Raw genomic sequence first — 18670 nt, 5'->3', positions numbered from 1 at the left:
TCTGACATTGTGTATGGTAATTTTTTGGTCTTCAAGTTATCATTTTTTTAAGAAATGATGGTAAGAGCAAAGGTTGTACGTTGCCAGTTATATACTGGTTCCCTAGTAATTTCCCCCCAATTTCACAGGATCATGAAATCGCCCCTGCTCTGCTATGAGATTTCAAACACACATGAGTGTCAGCCTTTCAGCGGGTTTATAATCTGGCTGTAGAAATACGACTTACAGTAATTTTAGGACTTGTAATAATTACTTCTACCTTTTGAGAAGAAATATTCTGTGGTAAGTGCCCTAAAAACGTTCCTGTGTTAAAGGTTCAAGGGTGGATACTATGAGTTGGGAATGAAAGAGAACAAAGAAAGTGTTCAGAAAAGAAACAATATCTGAGTTGGGCCTTGAAGGGTACTTCAAGACAGAACAGACACAGGGATGAGAAACTGCCAATCAAATATGGGAAAAAAGAAATAGGTCATTTAGGCCAGATCATGTTAAGACAGTAGAAACAGATTATGGAGGATCTTGACAGCAAGGCTAAGGTGCTTGAATTTAGTCATTAAGGCAATGCAGCAATCTGGAAAAGGCTCCCCCTCTCCCACCCCTTACAAAACAAATTATGGACAAAGTAGAGATTCTTGAGGCTATGCAATAATGCAAACACAGAAAAATAAGGCCTTCAACTGTGGTGTCAGAAAAGGAAAGTAAGGAATGTGAAAAGGTGACAAGAATTGATAAGTCTTAGAAGAGATTTTAATGTGGTAGGCAAAAATAGCTAAGAGTCAAACATTTTAAGGCTGGGTGATACTTACAGTGAAAAATTAAGAAGTTGATTTAGAAGAAGAACAGTTCATATCCAAGTACATTAGAATCGACATGCAAGTGGGTTATGAAAAGTCAGTAATAGGATAAGGAAAAGAACACTTGGTCCCATCAGAAAAATCTGAGTTCAAGTGAAAAAAATGGTTAGGCTCTAATGAGAAAACCAGAACGCAAAATTATATCTATAGTGTAATTTTAACTGTGTATAAAAAGCACAGGAAAACACTAAAAACATGTACATCAACATGTTAACGTCAGCTGACTACAAATAAACTAGGAATAGAAGATTTTTTTTCCTTCTTTTGTATTGTGTTCTCATTGGATACAAACCTTACAAATCAGGCTCCGAACCCCCACCCCAGAAAAAGACGAAAGGGAAAAGAAAAACCTGGATTTGAAGTCTTTTCAAAAAACTGCAAACTTCTTGAACTTTAGTTTCTTCATCTAAAAATGGGGAAATAATTTCTTCTCTCTCAAGGTTAGTGTGCCGATTAAATGAGATAAAGTTTTGTAAACTATACAGCAATATGCAAAGGTAAGGCATTATAACAGTCTATGACAACTACAACTATAGGACAAGATATCACACACAGACATAAAAACATACTACAGATTTGGGAAGTAGATTATCTCCTTACACTTTTAAAAAGTTTTAGAATCCATTTATTTTTAAATCAAAATGTTACTGTAATATTTCTTATAAACAGACACTGAGGTTTTACATGCAATATATATATATATAAATATCATACATATATAATTAATACAGTACTTGTACTACATGCTGTTCAAACTTAAATACAAAGCAAAAAAAGAGCTAGTAGTTATCATTCCCTAATATTTGGACTTCTAAGTAAGTTATTTCACGGTTTTAAAAAGCCACAGTCTATTGAGGATAATTTCAGTAATCTCCAAATGTCATCTCTTAGAAGTTATGTGCTTGATACATAGCACTGCCTTCTAAATGATGCCTTCCCCTTCAACTCCCACTTCTGGTCCTTTACTTAGGATTAAACACCTCTAGATACCTATTTAAAACCAGATAGTAAGCTCCTGAAGGGCAAGAAGAATGTCATAAAAGGGGTACATGTTAAGAAATACTCTAACTCATGTTATAGATGCTGTAGTAACCATTTAAGAGTTACTACTCATGTCATATTATAATATAAACCTGCCTCGAGCCCTTCAAGAGACAGCCATTAACAAATTAAAAGCTAAGGAAAAATTCCACAAGTAATGTTACTACATGAGAAACACTTTTATATGAATAAAGAATACTTGATTAATATTTAAAAATCTTACACTACACTATTCCTTTAAGAAAGCAAGAGTATATATGAGATGAGAAATGGTAAGTTCTAATACTATGTTAAAAAATCATTTTTTTCATGTATCTGATAAACTGAAGCGTATTATTACTGCACTGAAGAATGTTACATTTCTTATACTAACCCTATAATTTAATTCATTACAATTTTTCTTTAAAAAGAAGTTTAGGAGTTTTGTTTTTAATCTTTGGAGCAGAAAAAGTTAAAACTGACGTGGTTAACAATATGCTTTCTTTAAGGCATAAACACTGACTAAACCTGAGGCTATTTCCAAGACAAGTTTTAAAATTAAAACCTTTATTGTGAAAAAGAGATGCTAAAGAAACTAGGCATGAAACGCACCTAACCTACGCCTTATGAAAATCAACAAGAAAAGCTCTGTCAACAGTTTTCCACTTCTGCACATAGACCTGAAATTTAAAATGTTTTACTATATACATGTTTTGTACAGGTATGTGTGTATATTCATATATACTGATTTGGAGGCAGGACATTAAGACAATTCATTAGTGAGTATTTCCCCCTCACTAATTAAAAAAAAAATTGCTTCTAAAGTGCTTTTTTGTACTACAATAATTTGTGAACTAAAAGATACTATGCTTAAAGGAAAAAATACAAACACCTGCCAGTCCAACTGCCGGAAACTCATCAGCTGCAGAGAATAAAAGCATCCTTTCGTTGTTTTAAACGTATGGACAAAACAAAAGAAATATAACAGGTATACAATTTCAAAATGGCAAATATAACACAGACCAGCACCTAATATTCCCCTCAATGATTTCAAAATCATTACACAGTTTTAATTGCCGTTAGACATCTCAGAAAATGCACTTAAGTGTTTTCCTTATCTAAACACTCAATGGTACAGTCTGAATTTTTAAAGTTTTTCACTTAACAAAACGATGCATCATAACATTCCCTTAAATAATCAGCTTCTCTAGAATCAGTTTACAAAGCACTCAGTTTTTCTGCTTATAAAAATGTAGTTTTCTTTATTTTCAGGAAGCCATACAGTACATAAAATGACACACATACACTTCCTTGAGAATAAATACTTTAATACTCATGACCCCAGAAGAACTTAACGTGTTTTGAATTCTTGTTTGGTTAAAAAAGGTTTTTAAACATCTACTAGAATACAAGAGCTTGCCTTTACATTCATGGCTCTCCTGAAGGTAAAATAAAGATCAACGTAACTCTAAGGGCTAGACTAACGAACTGAAGGGAATAGAAACAAGCAATTTGGCTAGAGTTGGGCAAAACTATGTTTAAAGACTACCAGTAAAATATACCAGCTTTACCCTTCCCCCACTCCCAATCCTTTAAGGTTTCAATTAAGATGGGGCCTAGTTTTACTCTTTCAAAGGGGGACAGAAAGAGAAAGCACACATCTCCTGCTGAGAAGTATCTTCATCAGGAGCAGCTCCAAAAATACTGCCAGGAACCATTTCTTTCCCTCCCAGCTGACACAGGTTCCTCTCTTTAAATATAAGCATCTCTTCTGCTCCTGATCAACATCATACTTAAAGAAGGGAAAAGTCTCAAGGTGAGACCCAAGGGTGGTACCAAATGAATAAAAATAACTATTAAATCAATACAAAAATTCAACATCACAGTCAGTTATAACATTCTTTATGAAAAGTGGGAGCCCCAACTAAAATTTCTCTTTCAGTCTCTACTACCAGTTACCTTATGAACAGGATAAGAAGGAATAGTTGTTTAAAAATGCATATCCACTTTCAAAATAAACTTAAGTGCACCCAATTAGTGAGAACGACTCCCACAAAACGCTTACAGAAGATGAAGTTTTGGCAAGCCTTCGAAGTCCACAAACCAACAGCCAGAAGTAAAATCTGATTCTAATTTGAGCAGTGATCCCACCATTCCTACAGGCTGAGGAGCCAGCAGTGCAGACACCTCAGCCACACAACATCCCCCAACACTCAGTTTCTTGCCCAAGTATATGATCACCTCTTTGTGAACATAAAGGACAAGTCTTTCAGTCCAATATGATTAGGGAATAAATCCAGACACAGGCATGTGGCTTAAAAAAAAAAGGTAGTGAAAAGCTGACACCTCTTTAAAAGGAGCCCAAGAATGAAACAACTTCACTATGAAAGGAATTATAAGACATCAAAGGTTAGATAATGGACAACAGGTGCCTTTGGGGAGGAAAGAGTAACACTCAGTTGCCTCCTATTTTAGGATTTCCACTCTCTAGTGTGTTTCCCAAAGAAAGTGTATGTGTTTTTCCCAAATAAAGTCATAGCCAAAATTACGGTTTTTACTATTTAATACCTATAGTGGGTCCACTGTTCTTAAATATACTTTACATTAAAAAAAAAAAGTTGATCTCAACATGTATGAATAAACTATGGCCTATGGCCAGATCATGCATTCATCCATGAACATTAACCAACTAGGAATTTATTATCAAGAAATGCAAAGAAAGGCGTCAAATACTCAATATACCAATCCAGCAGCAGGTATCACATAACTGCAGTATCAGCCAAAGCAGAAACTGTTTCTCTCACCATCATAACAGTTGAGCTCAATCTTTACAGTAACCAAATTCCAATAGCCTCAAAGAATAGTAATTCCAGACACAGATTATATGGCTCTGAGTACCAGCCACGAGTTCTGATTCTCTTACCCAGTTACAAAATTTACTACCTTTATTCGGGTGAAAGGGAACACTGAAACAATACTTCAGCCTACTTCCCTTTCTCCATTCCACAAAGACAACATATTCCAAAAATGGAGAATCCTTTCTTTCCCTGACAGAGGCCCCCTTTCCTATGGATTCATGGGGCAGGACTACTTCTCCCCAGCATGCCTGCAGAGCCAGCACGCAGACTTCTGCTTTCACTCCTCTCTTAAATAGGGTCCCCCAACACAAATGCGCCTCTTCCTTTCCTGTATTAGGCAAATGATGCTTCAGTGCTACTGGATCTCTCCACCACTACAAAACGTTCAGAGAAGTGGAGGGAGTGAGGGGAAGTTGTCAGTTACTCGGAGAGATACTTAAAAGACGACTCCAAATTTAAAGTGGAGGCTTGAGGAGGAGGGAGGGAATGGGGGTCCCTTCCCTAAAAGGGAGCCTGTGCGTGGGTAAGGGATGTCCCCACCCTGAAAGAGAGCTCGGTATGTAAGACGGGGGAGGAGTGTTGTACCCAGAAGAGATTCAGGTTTGAGAAAGAGGTGTCCTAACCTTGAAGGTGGGGGGAGCCGTGAGTGTATGGCGGGGGGGCGCAGCAGCTTTAGGGCGGCCTCTATGAAAGAAGGGGTTCCCACTTCGGGGAAGAAGCGCCCCGCACTGACGGGAACGCTTGGAGGAAAGGAGGGTCTTGCTGAGGAGGGCTGGCATGGGGGAGGGGTTCTGAGTTCACCAGAGCCCGGAGAGGGGCGGCAGGCTCGAGGGGAACATGTGCAGTGGAACTGCTGCCATCCCGAGGGGCAGGGTGGAGAGCAGGCCCGGGCTGCGTGTGCAGGGAACAAGGTTCCCACCCTGCGCAGGAGAGGAAGGGCTCCCAGCCGCACTCACCGAGGCTGCCGGCGAAACCGTCCATCTTGCGGGGAAAGCGCCGGGCTCCGGGCTCAGCGGGGCGGGCACTTCATTCAGCGGACCGACTAGGGTGGCCGACGCTGAGCCTGACCCGCTCGCTCTCTCGGACGCGCGGCTCGGCTCCCGCCTCCGTAGTCCGTCGGCCCGTGCGCCCCGGGGCAGTCAGCCGCGGCCGCCGGGACCACTTCCCCGTCAGGTTGAGAGCCGCGCCGCTCCGCCGCCTGCCCTGCCTCCGTCCCAGACAGCAGCCGTGAGCGCCGCGCCGCGTCCCGCCCCCGCGCCCGCGCGCAGTGGTAGCGCCGCCCCCGCGCACGCTGTCACGCTTCCGACCCCGCCTCCTACGTGACGATCCGGAGGCGGGGTCCCGCGGACCCTTCCCTCTCACCTTGCCTTAGCCTCGGATTCCGCCCCCCTCGCGGGGAACGTGTGTCTGCGCTTGCGCGGTGGGCTTCCTAAGGGCCTAGGATTTGGGTCTTGAAACTGGTTCCGAGGAAGTGGGGTAAGGGGAGACCTCCAGCCTGGGATACTCAGGAACTTCCAAGGATTCCTTCCTTCCTAGGGAGTCCGGAGAGACCCTTCAGAGCTCAAGTCTGGAGCTCCTCTGACAGGAGATGGCCACCCCGAGTATCTTAGCACACTAAAGAGGCAACCAAGTTGGGGGAGGAATCCAGTCTTCGCGGGTTCTTCCTTTGCCCCAGTAGGGTGAGGGACAGAGATGAGGGTGAGTCTTCTTGACTAGCTCAAGGCCATCACTACACAGCCCAAGGCTCACAGCAGGGCAGGGTCCAGGATGTTCCAGAAGCAAGGAATGTTAGTACTGGACAGGACCCAAGCGTTCATCTTGCCTCCGCTTCACTGAGCCTTAGAAAAGACATAACCTGTGCAAGGTCAGGAGAAGAAAATGGCAACCCATTCCAGTATTCTTGCCTAGAGAATCCCGTGGACAGACGAGCCTGGTGGGCTATTGTCCACAGAGTCGCACAGAGACACGACTGAAGCAACTTAGCATGCATGCATGCACTGGAGAAGGAAATGGCAACCCACTCCAGTATTCTTGCCTGGAGAATCCCAGGGACAGAGGGGCCTGGTGGGCTGCCGTCTATGGGATCGCACAGAGTTGGACACAACTGAAGCGACTTAGCAGCAGCAGCAGCGCGAGGTCATGGAACATGGTAAAGGCAGAACTAGCATTAATTCCCCCTACCTGTTGTTTTCCACCAGGGATGCAAAGCCACCCCTGACAGGACAAATCATAGGATTGCCTACTAGGGAAGTAGAACAAAGGGTTGAAGTAATCCTGCGTTCCAGCCCCAATTCCATGTGACTCAAGAGGTGAGTTATCAAGTCACTAAACTCACTTGGGCCTCATTTTATTCAATTGTAAATGGAAGACTGGATAGGTAAGCAAAACATCTAAACCTTCTTTTTCATCCTCATTCCCACACACCTGTATTCTCCATCCTTCTAAAGACCTTCCAGTGGTTTCCCAAGTCCCTCTTGGGACTACGTTGTGTGGATCAGGGGACTAGTTACAGAGAAGAAATATAAGGTATCCAGGAACTAAACTGATCTGTACAATAATAAAGAGCTGGCTCAGAAGAGATTTAAGAGTGATTTTACAGCCTTTCCTGATGCCTCAGAGGTAAAGAATCTGCTTGCCAATGTAGGAGACTCAGATTCCATCCCTGGGTCTGGAAGATCCCCTGCAGAAGGAAGTGGCAACCCACTCCAGTATTCTTGCCTGGGAAACACCATGGACAGAAGAGACTGAAGGGCTACAGTCCACAGGATGGCAAGAGTCAGACGTGACTTAACGACTAAACAACAACCAGTCCTATTAGTCAGTTGCAGGAGAGAGGAAGATAAGAAGATGAGAAAAATGAAATAGCACCTGTCATAATGAGAGGAACTTGGAGGACCTGGATGGTTGAAAGGACTGTTTAAACATTTTGTCAAAGTCTTATAGTATACTTTTCACCTTTGATGTCTCTTTAAAATTCTTCCCTGAAAGTCTAAATTACTTTAAATTTCTTTTTTGGATATCAGACCTGTGTGTCTTCTGAATGCTATGGGGAAAGGGCCATAAAGCAGCCAAGATAAATTCAGGTTACAGACAAAATGGTGTCTGAGGTTTCCTCTTTCTTCGAAATTATTTACCCAGTGTTTCCTTTGCTATGGGCATTTTCATATCTGTATGATTCTGTTAAGTCTTAATTGCTTAATATTTGAGACATGCTTGCTTCTGACAGCTGCTCTTCTGTGCCTGTATGCAAAACTTTCTGCTTTAAGTCAGTTGAAAGAATAAGAACTTGTATAGTGGTATATATACACATTTAAAAAAACTTTTTATTTTTAAATAACTGTAGATTCATATGTACTTGTTAGAATATCCTTTACCCAGGTTCCTTGCAATAGTGATAATCTTACAAATGCTATGCTGTGCTAAGTTGCTTCAGTCGTGTCCGACTCTGTGTGACCCCATAGACGGCAGCCCACCAGGCAGCCCTCCGTCTCTGGGATTCTCCAGGCAAGAACGCTGGAGTGGGTTGCCATTTCCTTCTCCAATATATGAAAGTGAAAGGTGAAAGTGAAGTCGCTCAGTCGTGTCCAACTGTAGCGACCCCATGGACTGCAGCCCACCAGGCTCCTCCGTCCATGAGATTTTTCAGGCAAGAGTACTGGAGTGGGGTGCCATTGCTTTCTCCGAATCTTACAAAACTATAGTACAAAATCACAACCAAGATATTGATACTGATACAGTGGAGATACAAAACATTTGTATCATTTCCATGAGCATGAGGATCCAAACTGTCTTTTATAAACACACCCATTTTCCTCCTGATACCATCTGCTCCTTCACTCCTGGCAACCACTAATCTGTAATCCATTTCTATAAAGAGGTCATTTCAATGGAATCATGTAATATGTAATGATTTGGGATTGGCTTTTCTCACTCAGCATAATTCTCTGGGGATTTATCCAGGTCATTGTGAGTATTAAGAGTTTGCTGTTTTTATTGCTGAGAATTCCATGGTTGGGATTGTCACTGTTTGGCCATTCATCCATTGAAGGCATTTGGGATGCTTCCAATTTGGGGCTGTTATATATAGAGAGTTGCTATTAATGTTCATGTACACATATTTTTTTGTGAACATATTTTTCATTTCTTGGGATAAATACCCAGGAATTGGATTATTTGGTTGAATGGTAGCTGTGCATTCCATTAAAAAAAAAAAAACTGCTAAATTAAAAAAATAATCATTTTTTCTCCCAGTTTTATTGAGATATAATTGATATACAGCAAGTAAATGTATATTTTTAATTCAGAGAAGGATCCATGTTTTGTGGGGGCCTGACACATTTACTGTTTATGGGGCCCCTTTAAGAAAAACTAATATAGGGACTTCCCTGGTGGTCCAGTGGTTAAGATTCTGCACTTCCAATACAAGGGATGCAAGTACAGTCCCTGATCGGAAAACTAAGATCCCTCATGCCATGTGATGGAGCTTAAAAAAAAAAAAAAAAGCTAATACAAACCATACAGATACAAAATTAGGTTAAATCAAGTATTTATTTAGACTATGAAAAGTAATCACAATAGATTATACATGTTAAGACTGCAAATACCATAAACATTATAAAATTGAGAAATGTGACATCTAATTAAATGTCCAATGCACGTTTACTAAATTTCTTGGTTGTATATTCTTTGATTACCTCTTCATATGACAATGATTTTTTTTCCTTAATAGGTGTTATTTACTGGGATCCTGTCATATGAGCCTGTTACATGATCCTGCTATATGGGAACCTGCTATATAGGTTTTGTACCCAAGTACTTTGTGTTTGTATGCCTGACCTCATTTCAATGTCACAGTAAGCCTATAAGATCAGTGTTATGAATATGACAGTGATTTTTAAATAACTTTTTAATAGAGAGGACAAAAGAAATGTAGTTTTTCCTCTGGCATCATTGTTCATCAATCAGTCTTTATTATGGACAGCTGGGATGCATAAAAAACCATCTGACACATATTGAACAGGCTGTAATACTGCTGAAGGAATTCTGATTGATCCCATTTCATGTGATTACCCTTTAAAAAAACAAGAAAAGAAATAAAATGTATGATGAATTAAAAATAAAACACTGCATTATTGAGTGTATTTCTAACAGAAGAGAACTTCCATTTTGGTTTGACATCAATGAGAACCAGATTTTCCACTTACAGTTTGTACATGTCTGATGATTAGAAGAATTTCCCCTGGACTAGCTTCTGGCTCTTTATGTTTCAAACCTTGTTTCCCCCACACTACCCACATACTTCCAGTGCCAGCCATGTGTTAATACCACATTATGACCTCTAGCCCTGTAACCTCCATGACAGGATGCCAAGTGAATCAGTGCAAAGGGCCATAGATTCCATCCTGGAATCTGTTGCTAAACAAGGAAAGCCAGCAATAACTGAATTAAATGGGACTGTAACACATGTAAGTATGTTTCATTAAGCCCAAAATTAAATGTATCCCCAATTCAGCTTTCCCTTTGCCAGATACCCAGAATATCCAGGGTCACTCCAACACAAACTGACATGAAGGGAAATGTGATGAAGGGGAGGGTGCAGTGGAGCCTTGGCAGAGACCCTTAGAGCTTAAGTTTCATTAATTTCTTGATAAATCTGTCTCTGCTTTTTGTTCTGTTGTTGTTGTTCCCCTACCAGGGAGGGACTGAACCCAAACCCTTGGCAGTGAGAGTGCAGAGCCCTAACCACTGAACCAGCAGGGAATTCCCCTGCTTCTGTTTTAGTTACTTACATTTTTACAAAAGAAATTCATGCTCATCCTAATTAGTAAAGTCAACCAGAAGTTTATTAAAAGCAAACAAAAAGGACAGAAAAATGAAATAAATGCTTATTCAGAAAAAAAACAAATAGGAGAAATACAGTAATCACTTATAGTTCACTTATCCACAGCAATTCCAGAATTCTGCTGGGATAGTTACTATGAAGGGTAAGTAAAGTTCTTTGTTTAAATCTTACTCATCTTTCCAAGGAATTCCCTTATCTACTCCACGGGTCCTGGCTTTGCTACTCTACAGAAAAAGGGTGTTGGGGAATACACCTTCCTTAGAGTCTGCTCAGCTTACTTCCTACTGGTTCTAGTATGAAATCCAAAGGTTACTTTCAACTCAAATAATCAAAGGATTTCTTTGAGAACATGATTCCCTCAAAACCTTGGTAGGCTTTTGATCTGTTTGCTTCCAGTCAGCAACGTGTGCCAGTAACCACACCCAAAGTTCTTTCCTATACATAATTTTCAAGCATGATTCTGTCTTTGTTTTCCTTCCTTGGTTCCTCTCTCTGTTTAATGGGGGCTATCTTCAGGCCATTAGACTCGGATGGGAAGACCACACTCTTAATCAGATCTTTGCCATTGAAGTCTGGGTCTAACTGGGCCTTTGTTACTCACAAGTTTTTAATATTTTGTTTTCTATTTTAGTGTCAAGAAGTAGTCAGCTTTATAATCTTTCATCCCCCAAATTTCTGGACTTCTTCTAACTCCTTTGCTGCTGCTGCTGCTAAGTTGCTTCAGTCGTGTCCGACTCTGTGCAACCCCATAGACGGCAGCTCACCAGGCTCCCCGGTCCCTGGGATTCTCCAGGCAAGAACACTGGAGTGGGTTGCCATTTCCTTCTCCAATGCATGAAAGTGAAAAGTGAAAGTGAAGTCACTCAGTTGTGTCTGACTCTTAAGCGACCCCACGGACTGTAGCCCACCAGGCTCCTCCATCCATGGGATTTTCCAGGCAAGAGTACTTTCCTGCTTAAAAAATGGCCGGTTCTTGCTTGAGCTTTTCTCTTTGTTCTAATGCTTTACTAAAGTCAGCAAATAGTAGACAATACCTACTACCTACTCTCTTTCCAAAAACTTCTTGTAGAGCTATATAGGCTGACTAGGCAAGTAATGTGCCACCTTTTAAGTTGTCACAAGCAACAGTTGTAGCAAATCTTTTGTGATGACATAACAAACTCTCAAGTATTCTGCCCTCTGATATCTGTTTCCACACCATCCCTACCCAGCTACCAATTCAAAATCATATATTTTAGATTTTTTTTTTCCTTATAGCAGCATGCAACTTCAAGGTTTTATCTTCTGTATTAGTCAAGATAGGCTGACTGCTATTAAAAACAATTCCAAAATTTCAGTTGGCTTAAAATAATATTTTTTGTTTACTTATCACTATCCAGTACAGATCATCAGGGACTCTGCTCCACGAAGCCATTCAAGGATCCAGGTTTCTTCTATGTTAAGTCCACTCTTTTCAGCCACCAAATAGGGGTAGTGGTGGAAGAACAGGGAGAGTCAATCAGGAAAATTTATGGTCCAGACATGGAAGTATGAACCTCACGTTCATCCACACTCCACAGTCCGGAATTAGTTGCATGACCACAGTTAACTGTAAGGAAGACCAGGAAATATTGTTCATGTAACCAGAAGGAAAACAGAAACATTTTGGTAACAATGACCCAAATAGTTTCTCCCATATTCCTTTTCATATCACTTATCAGAGTTAGAAGTTTTCATTTCCTTAAATGACTATTCAATCAGTATCTTACCCATTAGGTTGTACACTACAAGAAAGGCTTTTAGAAGAGAGTGTATCCCAGTGCTTAAGAGTACAGACCCTGGGGTGATACTGCCTAGATTGAAATCCCAGCTCCACCACTTACTAGCTATATAACATTGGACAAATTACTTAACCTCTCTGTCCCTCAGGTTTTTCATCTATAAAGTGAGGATAATACTATTTCTACTCCTGGAGTTGTTGAGGGGATGCAATGATATAGTACATTAAGAACCCTTAGAACAGGGCCCCATATGTTGCAAGAACTTGGTAAGTATTAGCTGCTGCTATTATTAAAAGTGGGCTTGCACTGTGTCTGCTTTTACTCACCATTATATATCGAGTGCCTATTACAGACTAGCTGTTCGATAAATATTTACTGAATATTAAACAAACAGAACTCAAAACTAGTCAATCTGAAAACATTGTTTCAACAACCACTGCCTAACTGTTTTAAAGCAGCAAGTATTAATTTGTGTTTTAAATTTATCAAATTAGATCTTGCAGTCTAAAACTACCATAATAAAATAGATGATTTAATGTAAATTCCTCAAAATGAAGATATAGCTGTACATTATCATCCAACACACATAAAAATTCAAATATACTAAACGGTTACTAATTATTGGGTGGTTATTTGGACCCTGAACTCTAACAGAGGGCTTCCCAGGTAGCTCAGTGTTAAAGAATCTGCTTGCCAGTGCAAGAGACTAGGGTTCAATCCCTGGGTTGGGAAGATCCCCTGGAGAAGGATATAGCAACCCACTCCAGTATTCCTGCCTGGGAAATCCTGTGGACAGAGAAGTCTGGTGGTCTACAGTCCACGGGGTCAAAAAAGAGTTGGACACAACTGAGTGGGTAAAAACAACTCTAACAAAAGATTTATCTTTCAATTATTTTCAATACAGAGCTCCCCTGACTCCTCACTTTGAGCACTTTTAATTTAATTCAACAGCAGAAGTAAAAATATGCAGCATTTTTCAGGAGCTCAATTATGGCAAAAGGCTAAACACAGTTATCAAATAGTAAAAATTAAAAACATTTTCTTCATACACAGAACCTTGACTCTGTTTATTACCTTCCCTTCTCCATCAAAATGAGGTTACTGTGGGAGGGGATTCTGAATACTTGTGAAGCCACACAACACCTATTGTCAATGCCCTGACCTAAGATTTGAAGAAAAATAAAATATTCCTAAAATGGTTTCTTTGTTATGCTCTCATTAGCTAGATGGCCTTGAAAGGTAACTAGAAACTTTGGTTTCTTGACATTCTCTCCTTCAGACATTTTTTAAGTGACCTCAAGAGCAATTAAGTTTGTTTGTTTGCTTTTTAAGTTTGCTGGGCTTTTCTCTCCTTTTATTTCATTGTCTTAATGTTGTTGTTTTTTTTTAATAAATGCTATGGTCATGGAATTGTGTAGATTATATAAATCTATAGTCCACATAAGCATAAGTACAAAAAAAAACAGGGCTTTTTTCTTTGGCTTTCAGAATCAGAAATTAACAATATCTGAGTGGAGGGAAAAAGAGTTCTTTTAATTCTTTGTTTCTATAATATGTTTAACATAAGCAGTGTGTGGAAGAGTTCCAAGATCTGTCAGAGGCTAAATGGCGATATTGTTCTAGCTTCTAACCATAAAGAATGCCTAGGGATAACTTTAAAATTATTCCAAAAGAACAAAATAGAAAGCCCAGAGATAAATCCACACACCTATGGACACCTTATCTTTGGCAAGAGGCAAGAATATACAATGGAGAAAAGACAATCTCTTTAACAAGTGGTGCTGGGAAAACCGGTCAACCACTTGTAAAAGAATGAAACTAGAACACTTTCTAACACCACACATAAAAATAAACTCAAAATGGATTAAAGATCTAATTGTAAGACCAGAAACTATAAAACTCCTAAAGGAAAACATAGACAAAACACTCTCCGACATAAATCACAGCAGGACCCTCTATGACCCACCTCCCAGAGTAATGGAAATAAAAGCAAAAATAAACAAATGGGACTTAATTAAACTTAAAAGCTTTTGCACAACGACAGAAACTATAAGCAAGGTGAAAAGACAGCCTTCAGAATGGGAGAAAATAATAGCAAATGAAGCAACTGACAAAGAATTAATCTTAAAAATATACAAGCAGCTCCTGCAGCTCAATTCCAGAAAAATAAATGACCCAATCAAAAAATGGGCCAAAGAACTAAGCAGACATTTCTCCAAAGAAGACATACAGATGGCTAACAAACACATGAAAAGCTGCTCAACATCACTCATTATCAGAGAAATGCAAATCAAAATCACAATGAGATATCATCACACGCCTGTCAGAATGGCTGCTATCCAAAAGTCTACAAACAATAAATGCTGGAGAGGGTGTGGAGAAAAGGGAACCTCTCACACTGTTGGTGGGAATGCAAACTAGTATAGCCACTACGGAGAACAGTGTGGAGATTCCTTAAAAAACTGGAAATAGAACTGCCGTATGACCCAGCAATCCCACTGCTGGGCATACACACCAAGGAAACCAGAATTGAAAGAGACACATGTACCCCAATGTTCATTGCAGCACTGTTTACAATAGCCAGGACATGGAAGCAACCTAGATGTCCATGAGCAGACGAATGGATAAGAAAGCAGTGGTACATATACACAATGGAGTATTACTCAGCCATTAAAAAGAATACATTTGAATCAATTCTAATGAGGTGGATGAAACTGGAGCCTATTATACAGAGTGAAGTAAGCCAGAAAGAAAAACACCAATACAGTATACTAATGCATATATATGGAATTTTAAAAGATAGTAACAATAACCCTATATGTGAGACAGCAAAAGAGACACAGGTATATAGAACAGTCTTTTGGACTCTGTGGGAGAAGGCAAGGGTGGGATGATTTGAGAGAATAGCATTGAAACATGTATATTATCATATGTGAAAGAGATTGCCAGTCCAGGTTTGATGCATGGGACAGGGTGCTCAGGGCTGGTGCACTGGGATGACCCAGAGGGATGGGATGGGGAGGGTGGTGGGAGGGGGTTCAGGATGGGGAACACATGTACACCCATGGCTGATTCATGTCAATGTATGGCAAAAACCACTACAATATTGTAAAGTAATTAGCCTCCAATTAAACTAAATAAATTTAAAAAAAATAAAATTATACCAAAATAAAAAGAAGTGTGGGAGCATGTACCCCCAATGTGTTAAAAAGTAGTTGCCTTTGGGAAGTGATATTAAGTGGGGGAAGAAATATGTGGAGAGAAATACAGGCGATTTCACTTTTAAGTATATCATATCATACTATTAATCAAAAATAATATTTAATAATCATAAGTATTATTTTAATCATATTGTTAACATGTGTTCACTTTAAAAACCATTAGAGAGACAAAAAAATACATCGCAGTGCATATTAATTCACCCACAAACTATATGTGTAGAGACTAGTTTAAAATATCATGCTAATTAAACAACTTTTACCAATCTTGGCATGATTACCATCTTTCACCTAAAGTCTTACTGACCTCAGGGGAAAAAAATCAAGCAATCAGCAGTGCTGTAAATTCTTGGCAGGAGCTGATGAGACTGAAACCTATACTGTGAGGTTCACCAAACACGCCTGACTGAGGGGGATTTGCTGCGTGGATGCACGAGTAAGTGAATGAATGCTGACTGAGGTTAATTAGGGTAGCTCTGATGGTGCCATTCATGTCGAGCCCAGAGAAGCTCCAGCCTGGGCTGCAGAGCTCAGTTTTCTCAGGGCCAACCCAGAACTTATGCCATGAAACAGGGCTTGTTGAGACTGTGGAACAAACTTTAGAACTTTCTTTCTATGTGCTAGAGCTTCACCACATTTACAGAATGCTGGGTGAGCCTGAGAAATAATAGCTAATAATTTTCATCTGTCCACCATAACTATATGTTTTTTTCCCCATAAGGAATTCATAGCAGCCTCTCACAAAATTGAAATTCTGCAGGGAAATATTTTAAAATAGCAATGTTATAGTGGAAAGCAGCCAATCAGGGAAATTCAACTCCCAAAATTAATAACACAGGAAGTTCTCTACTTGCAAATAAAATATTTCCAAAAGGTCATTTGCAAGTCAGCTGTTTGAAATTAGGAACAATGCTATAAATGGTGGTTAGATTTCCACTTAGCTCTCAAAACATGTAGCATACTGATCCTAACCTGCCTTTGTCAAAACCACACTGATGACAATCTTATTTAAGTTTTGAAACAGACAGGTCTGTAATTGAATATTGTTCATATAAGCATCTGTGAGTTGATGTTGTAACCTAAAGACAACTCATAACACCATTCTAACCTTCAAAGAGCTGACTTACAAACACCCTAGGAGATAGGTTTTATTATTCCCATTTTTCAGATCAGGAAAGTGAATCTCAAGAGTCTTACAACTAGAAAGTGGGAAAATCAGAGTTTGAACCCACATTAATCTGTATCTGAAGGCCAAGCCCTTCTCACTGCACCAGTTTACCTCTTAGTCTCATTAGAATTCTATTGTGGAGATTCTCGAATGCCAGGCTGAGACATCTACAATGCACGTGATAAGATCAAAGTGTTGCTACAGAAAACAATGAACCTGTGGGTGGATAAAATGGAGGAGGCCCTGGAAGAGGAGAATGCAATTTGGAGGAGTAGCTACAGAAAGGTCCAAGAAGAAAATACTGTGAAGGAAAACAACAAATGAATGAATGACAAATAAATCCTTGCAAACCTGGATGACTGACTGCCTCAGAAGCTGAGGGAGAGGAAGGAGTAAAAGAAATCATCCAGATTCAACTCCCAGTAATGGAGAGAAGGATGGCAGCATTAAATGCCAAAGGGGACATAAGGAAGTGAGGTGAGAAGGGGAAAAGATAGTGGTTAGTTGCCATTTTCTGGTTGGCCTGTGTCAGATCCCTTTCTTTTTGTGGGAAGCTGAAGGGAATCAGCTGTCATCCTGGGCAGCTGGGACCCACCACATGACCTAGACCAATCGGAAGCCCCAACCCAAGTCTTTGACTCTGGGGGGAATAATACAAAAATCTAGCCGTCAAGGACCACACTGGAAGGTGACTGAGACACTGAAGACCAGCGTTGATCGTGCGGGGAAAGCCAGCTCCAGGGCAGCGTCCTCAACAGACTCCTCCTATGGAGTGAACTTGGCTGTGCTCTCTGTGCCCTAGACTGCCTGGGTTCCTGCCCATTTTCCATGCTTGGTCCTCTGGCTTCCCTGTCGACCCAGTGAGCCACCTGATATCCTCCCAGTGAATTCGTTTTCTGCTTGAATTAGCCAGAATGGGTTTCTGTTGTTTGCAGTTTTGAACCCTGGGTGGTAAATACGCTGCCTTCAGTTTTAAACAGATTGCGCTGGCATCACGAGCAGATGCCCAGATGGAAGCCTCCAGCACAAAGTCTAAAATGTGAGATTCAAGTTTAGGAGAGAGCTGGGTCCGGGGATATAGATTTAGGATACTTCTAAATAGAGCCAATGACTTAAGTCATGAGAAGGATCAAGGAGAAAGATTTGAGAAAGAGAAAATCGACGTGAGCAATGTGTAGAAATGAACAGACCACCACAATTTAGGAGGCAAGAGAACAAGACAGAGAAAGAGCATAACAGTCATAGAAGGCGAGTCAAGCTAGTGTCATGTCACAAAACCCAGAGAAGCCAAGAGTTTTAAAAACTGATGGAAATCAGATGCTCTTAAATGCTACAGAGTCTGAGGAAGATGGGGAACGACAAAGGGGCGCTAGATACAGCGATTAAGTTGTCACTGGTCTTTAGAGAGCTCTTTTATCATGATGGTGGGAAAAGAAATCAGGTTGCAGTGGGGGGAAAGGAGGTGAAGACTGAGGGGCTAGCGTGAGAGCTGAAGAAGAAAATATAGGCTAGAGTTGAAAGAACTTTGGCAGGACTTTATTTTGTTCACTATTGTATTCCCAGTCCCTGGACAAGCACCTGGCATATGGCAAGTGCTTAATAAATATTTATTTAATGAATGAATGGAGAAGAGCAGAAGCAGAAAATTAACTTGACTTGGAGTATGATAAAGGCACATATTTTTAGTATTCAGGGTACCCAAGTATGCTTGCCAGCCAGGGTTACCAATTCTTCTCTCCCACTTCCTCCTTGGGCTGTAGAAGCTGATTTCCTAGCTTCTCGTTAGTTACTGAGTAGATGCTTTTCCCCCATTCTCTACTGCTGTCCTCCTTCCTCCACTATTCAGTTTACACTATAAGCTAATACAGCAGCCATTGTCTAGATCACAATTTCTTGTCCTTACTAATTTCTTATTTTCCTCAGAAAATCCATTCTTCTACTAATTCATAT

The 18670-nt window shown here is 40.2% G+C and overlaps 1 protein-coding gene and 2 long non-coding RNA genes across 6 annotated transcripts in view; 1 reads left to right on the top strand and 2 right to left on the bottom strand.

Moving 5' to 3' along the window:
• The window catches only part of EML4 (EMAP like 4), a 154597-nt gene extending 148818 nt beyond the window's left edge, over positions 1–5779 (bottom strand). For all 3 annotated transcript variants that reach the window (XM_061432181.1, XM_061432184.1, XM_061432185.1), the window contains exon 1: positions 5689–5779. In XM_061432181.1, coding sequence (XP_061288165.1) covers positions 5689–5713 — 25 coding nt within the window. In that variant the 5' untranslated portion in view covers positions 5714–5779. The remainder of the gene's footprint in view (positions 1–5688) is intronic.
• A 195-nt stretch (positions 5780–5974) lies between these two features.
• Positions 5975–9961, top strand: LOC133256929 (uncharacterized). The gene is made up of 3 exons (XR_009739339.1): positions 5975–6208; positions 6931–7041; positions 9462–9961. It is a non-coding gene; the product is annotated as an uncharacterized LOC133256929 (long non-coding RNA).
• Positions 9962–10553: 592 nt separating this feature from the next.
• Positions 10554–18670, bottom strand: part of LOC133256928 (uncharacterized) — a 46888-nt gene continuing 38771 nt past the window's right edge. For both annotated transcript variants that reach the window (XR_009739337.1, XR_009739338.1), the window contains exon 7: positions 10554–12162. This is a non-coding gene — a long non-coding RNA (uncharacterized LOC133256928). The remainder of the gene's footprint in view (positions 12163–18670) is intronic.

This window comes from Bos javanicus, chromosome 11 (genome assembly GCF_032452875.1).
Source record: "Bos javanicus breed banteng chromosome 11, ARS-OSU_banteng_1.0, whole genome shotgun sequence".
NCBI lineage: Eukaryota > Metazoa > Chordata > Mammalia > Artiodactyla > Bovidae > Bos > Bos javanicus.
Note: the sequence above shows the minus strand (reverse complement) of the source record. Positions and strands in the feature narration are given on the sequence as shown.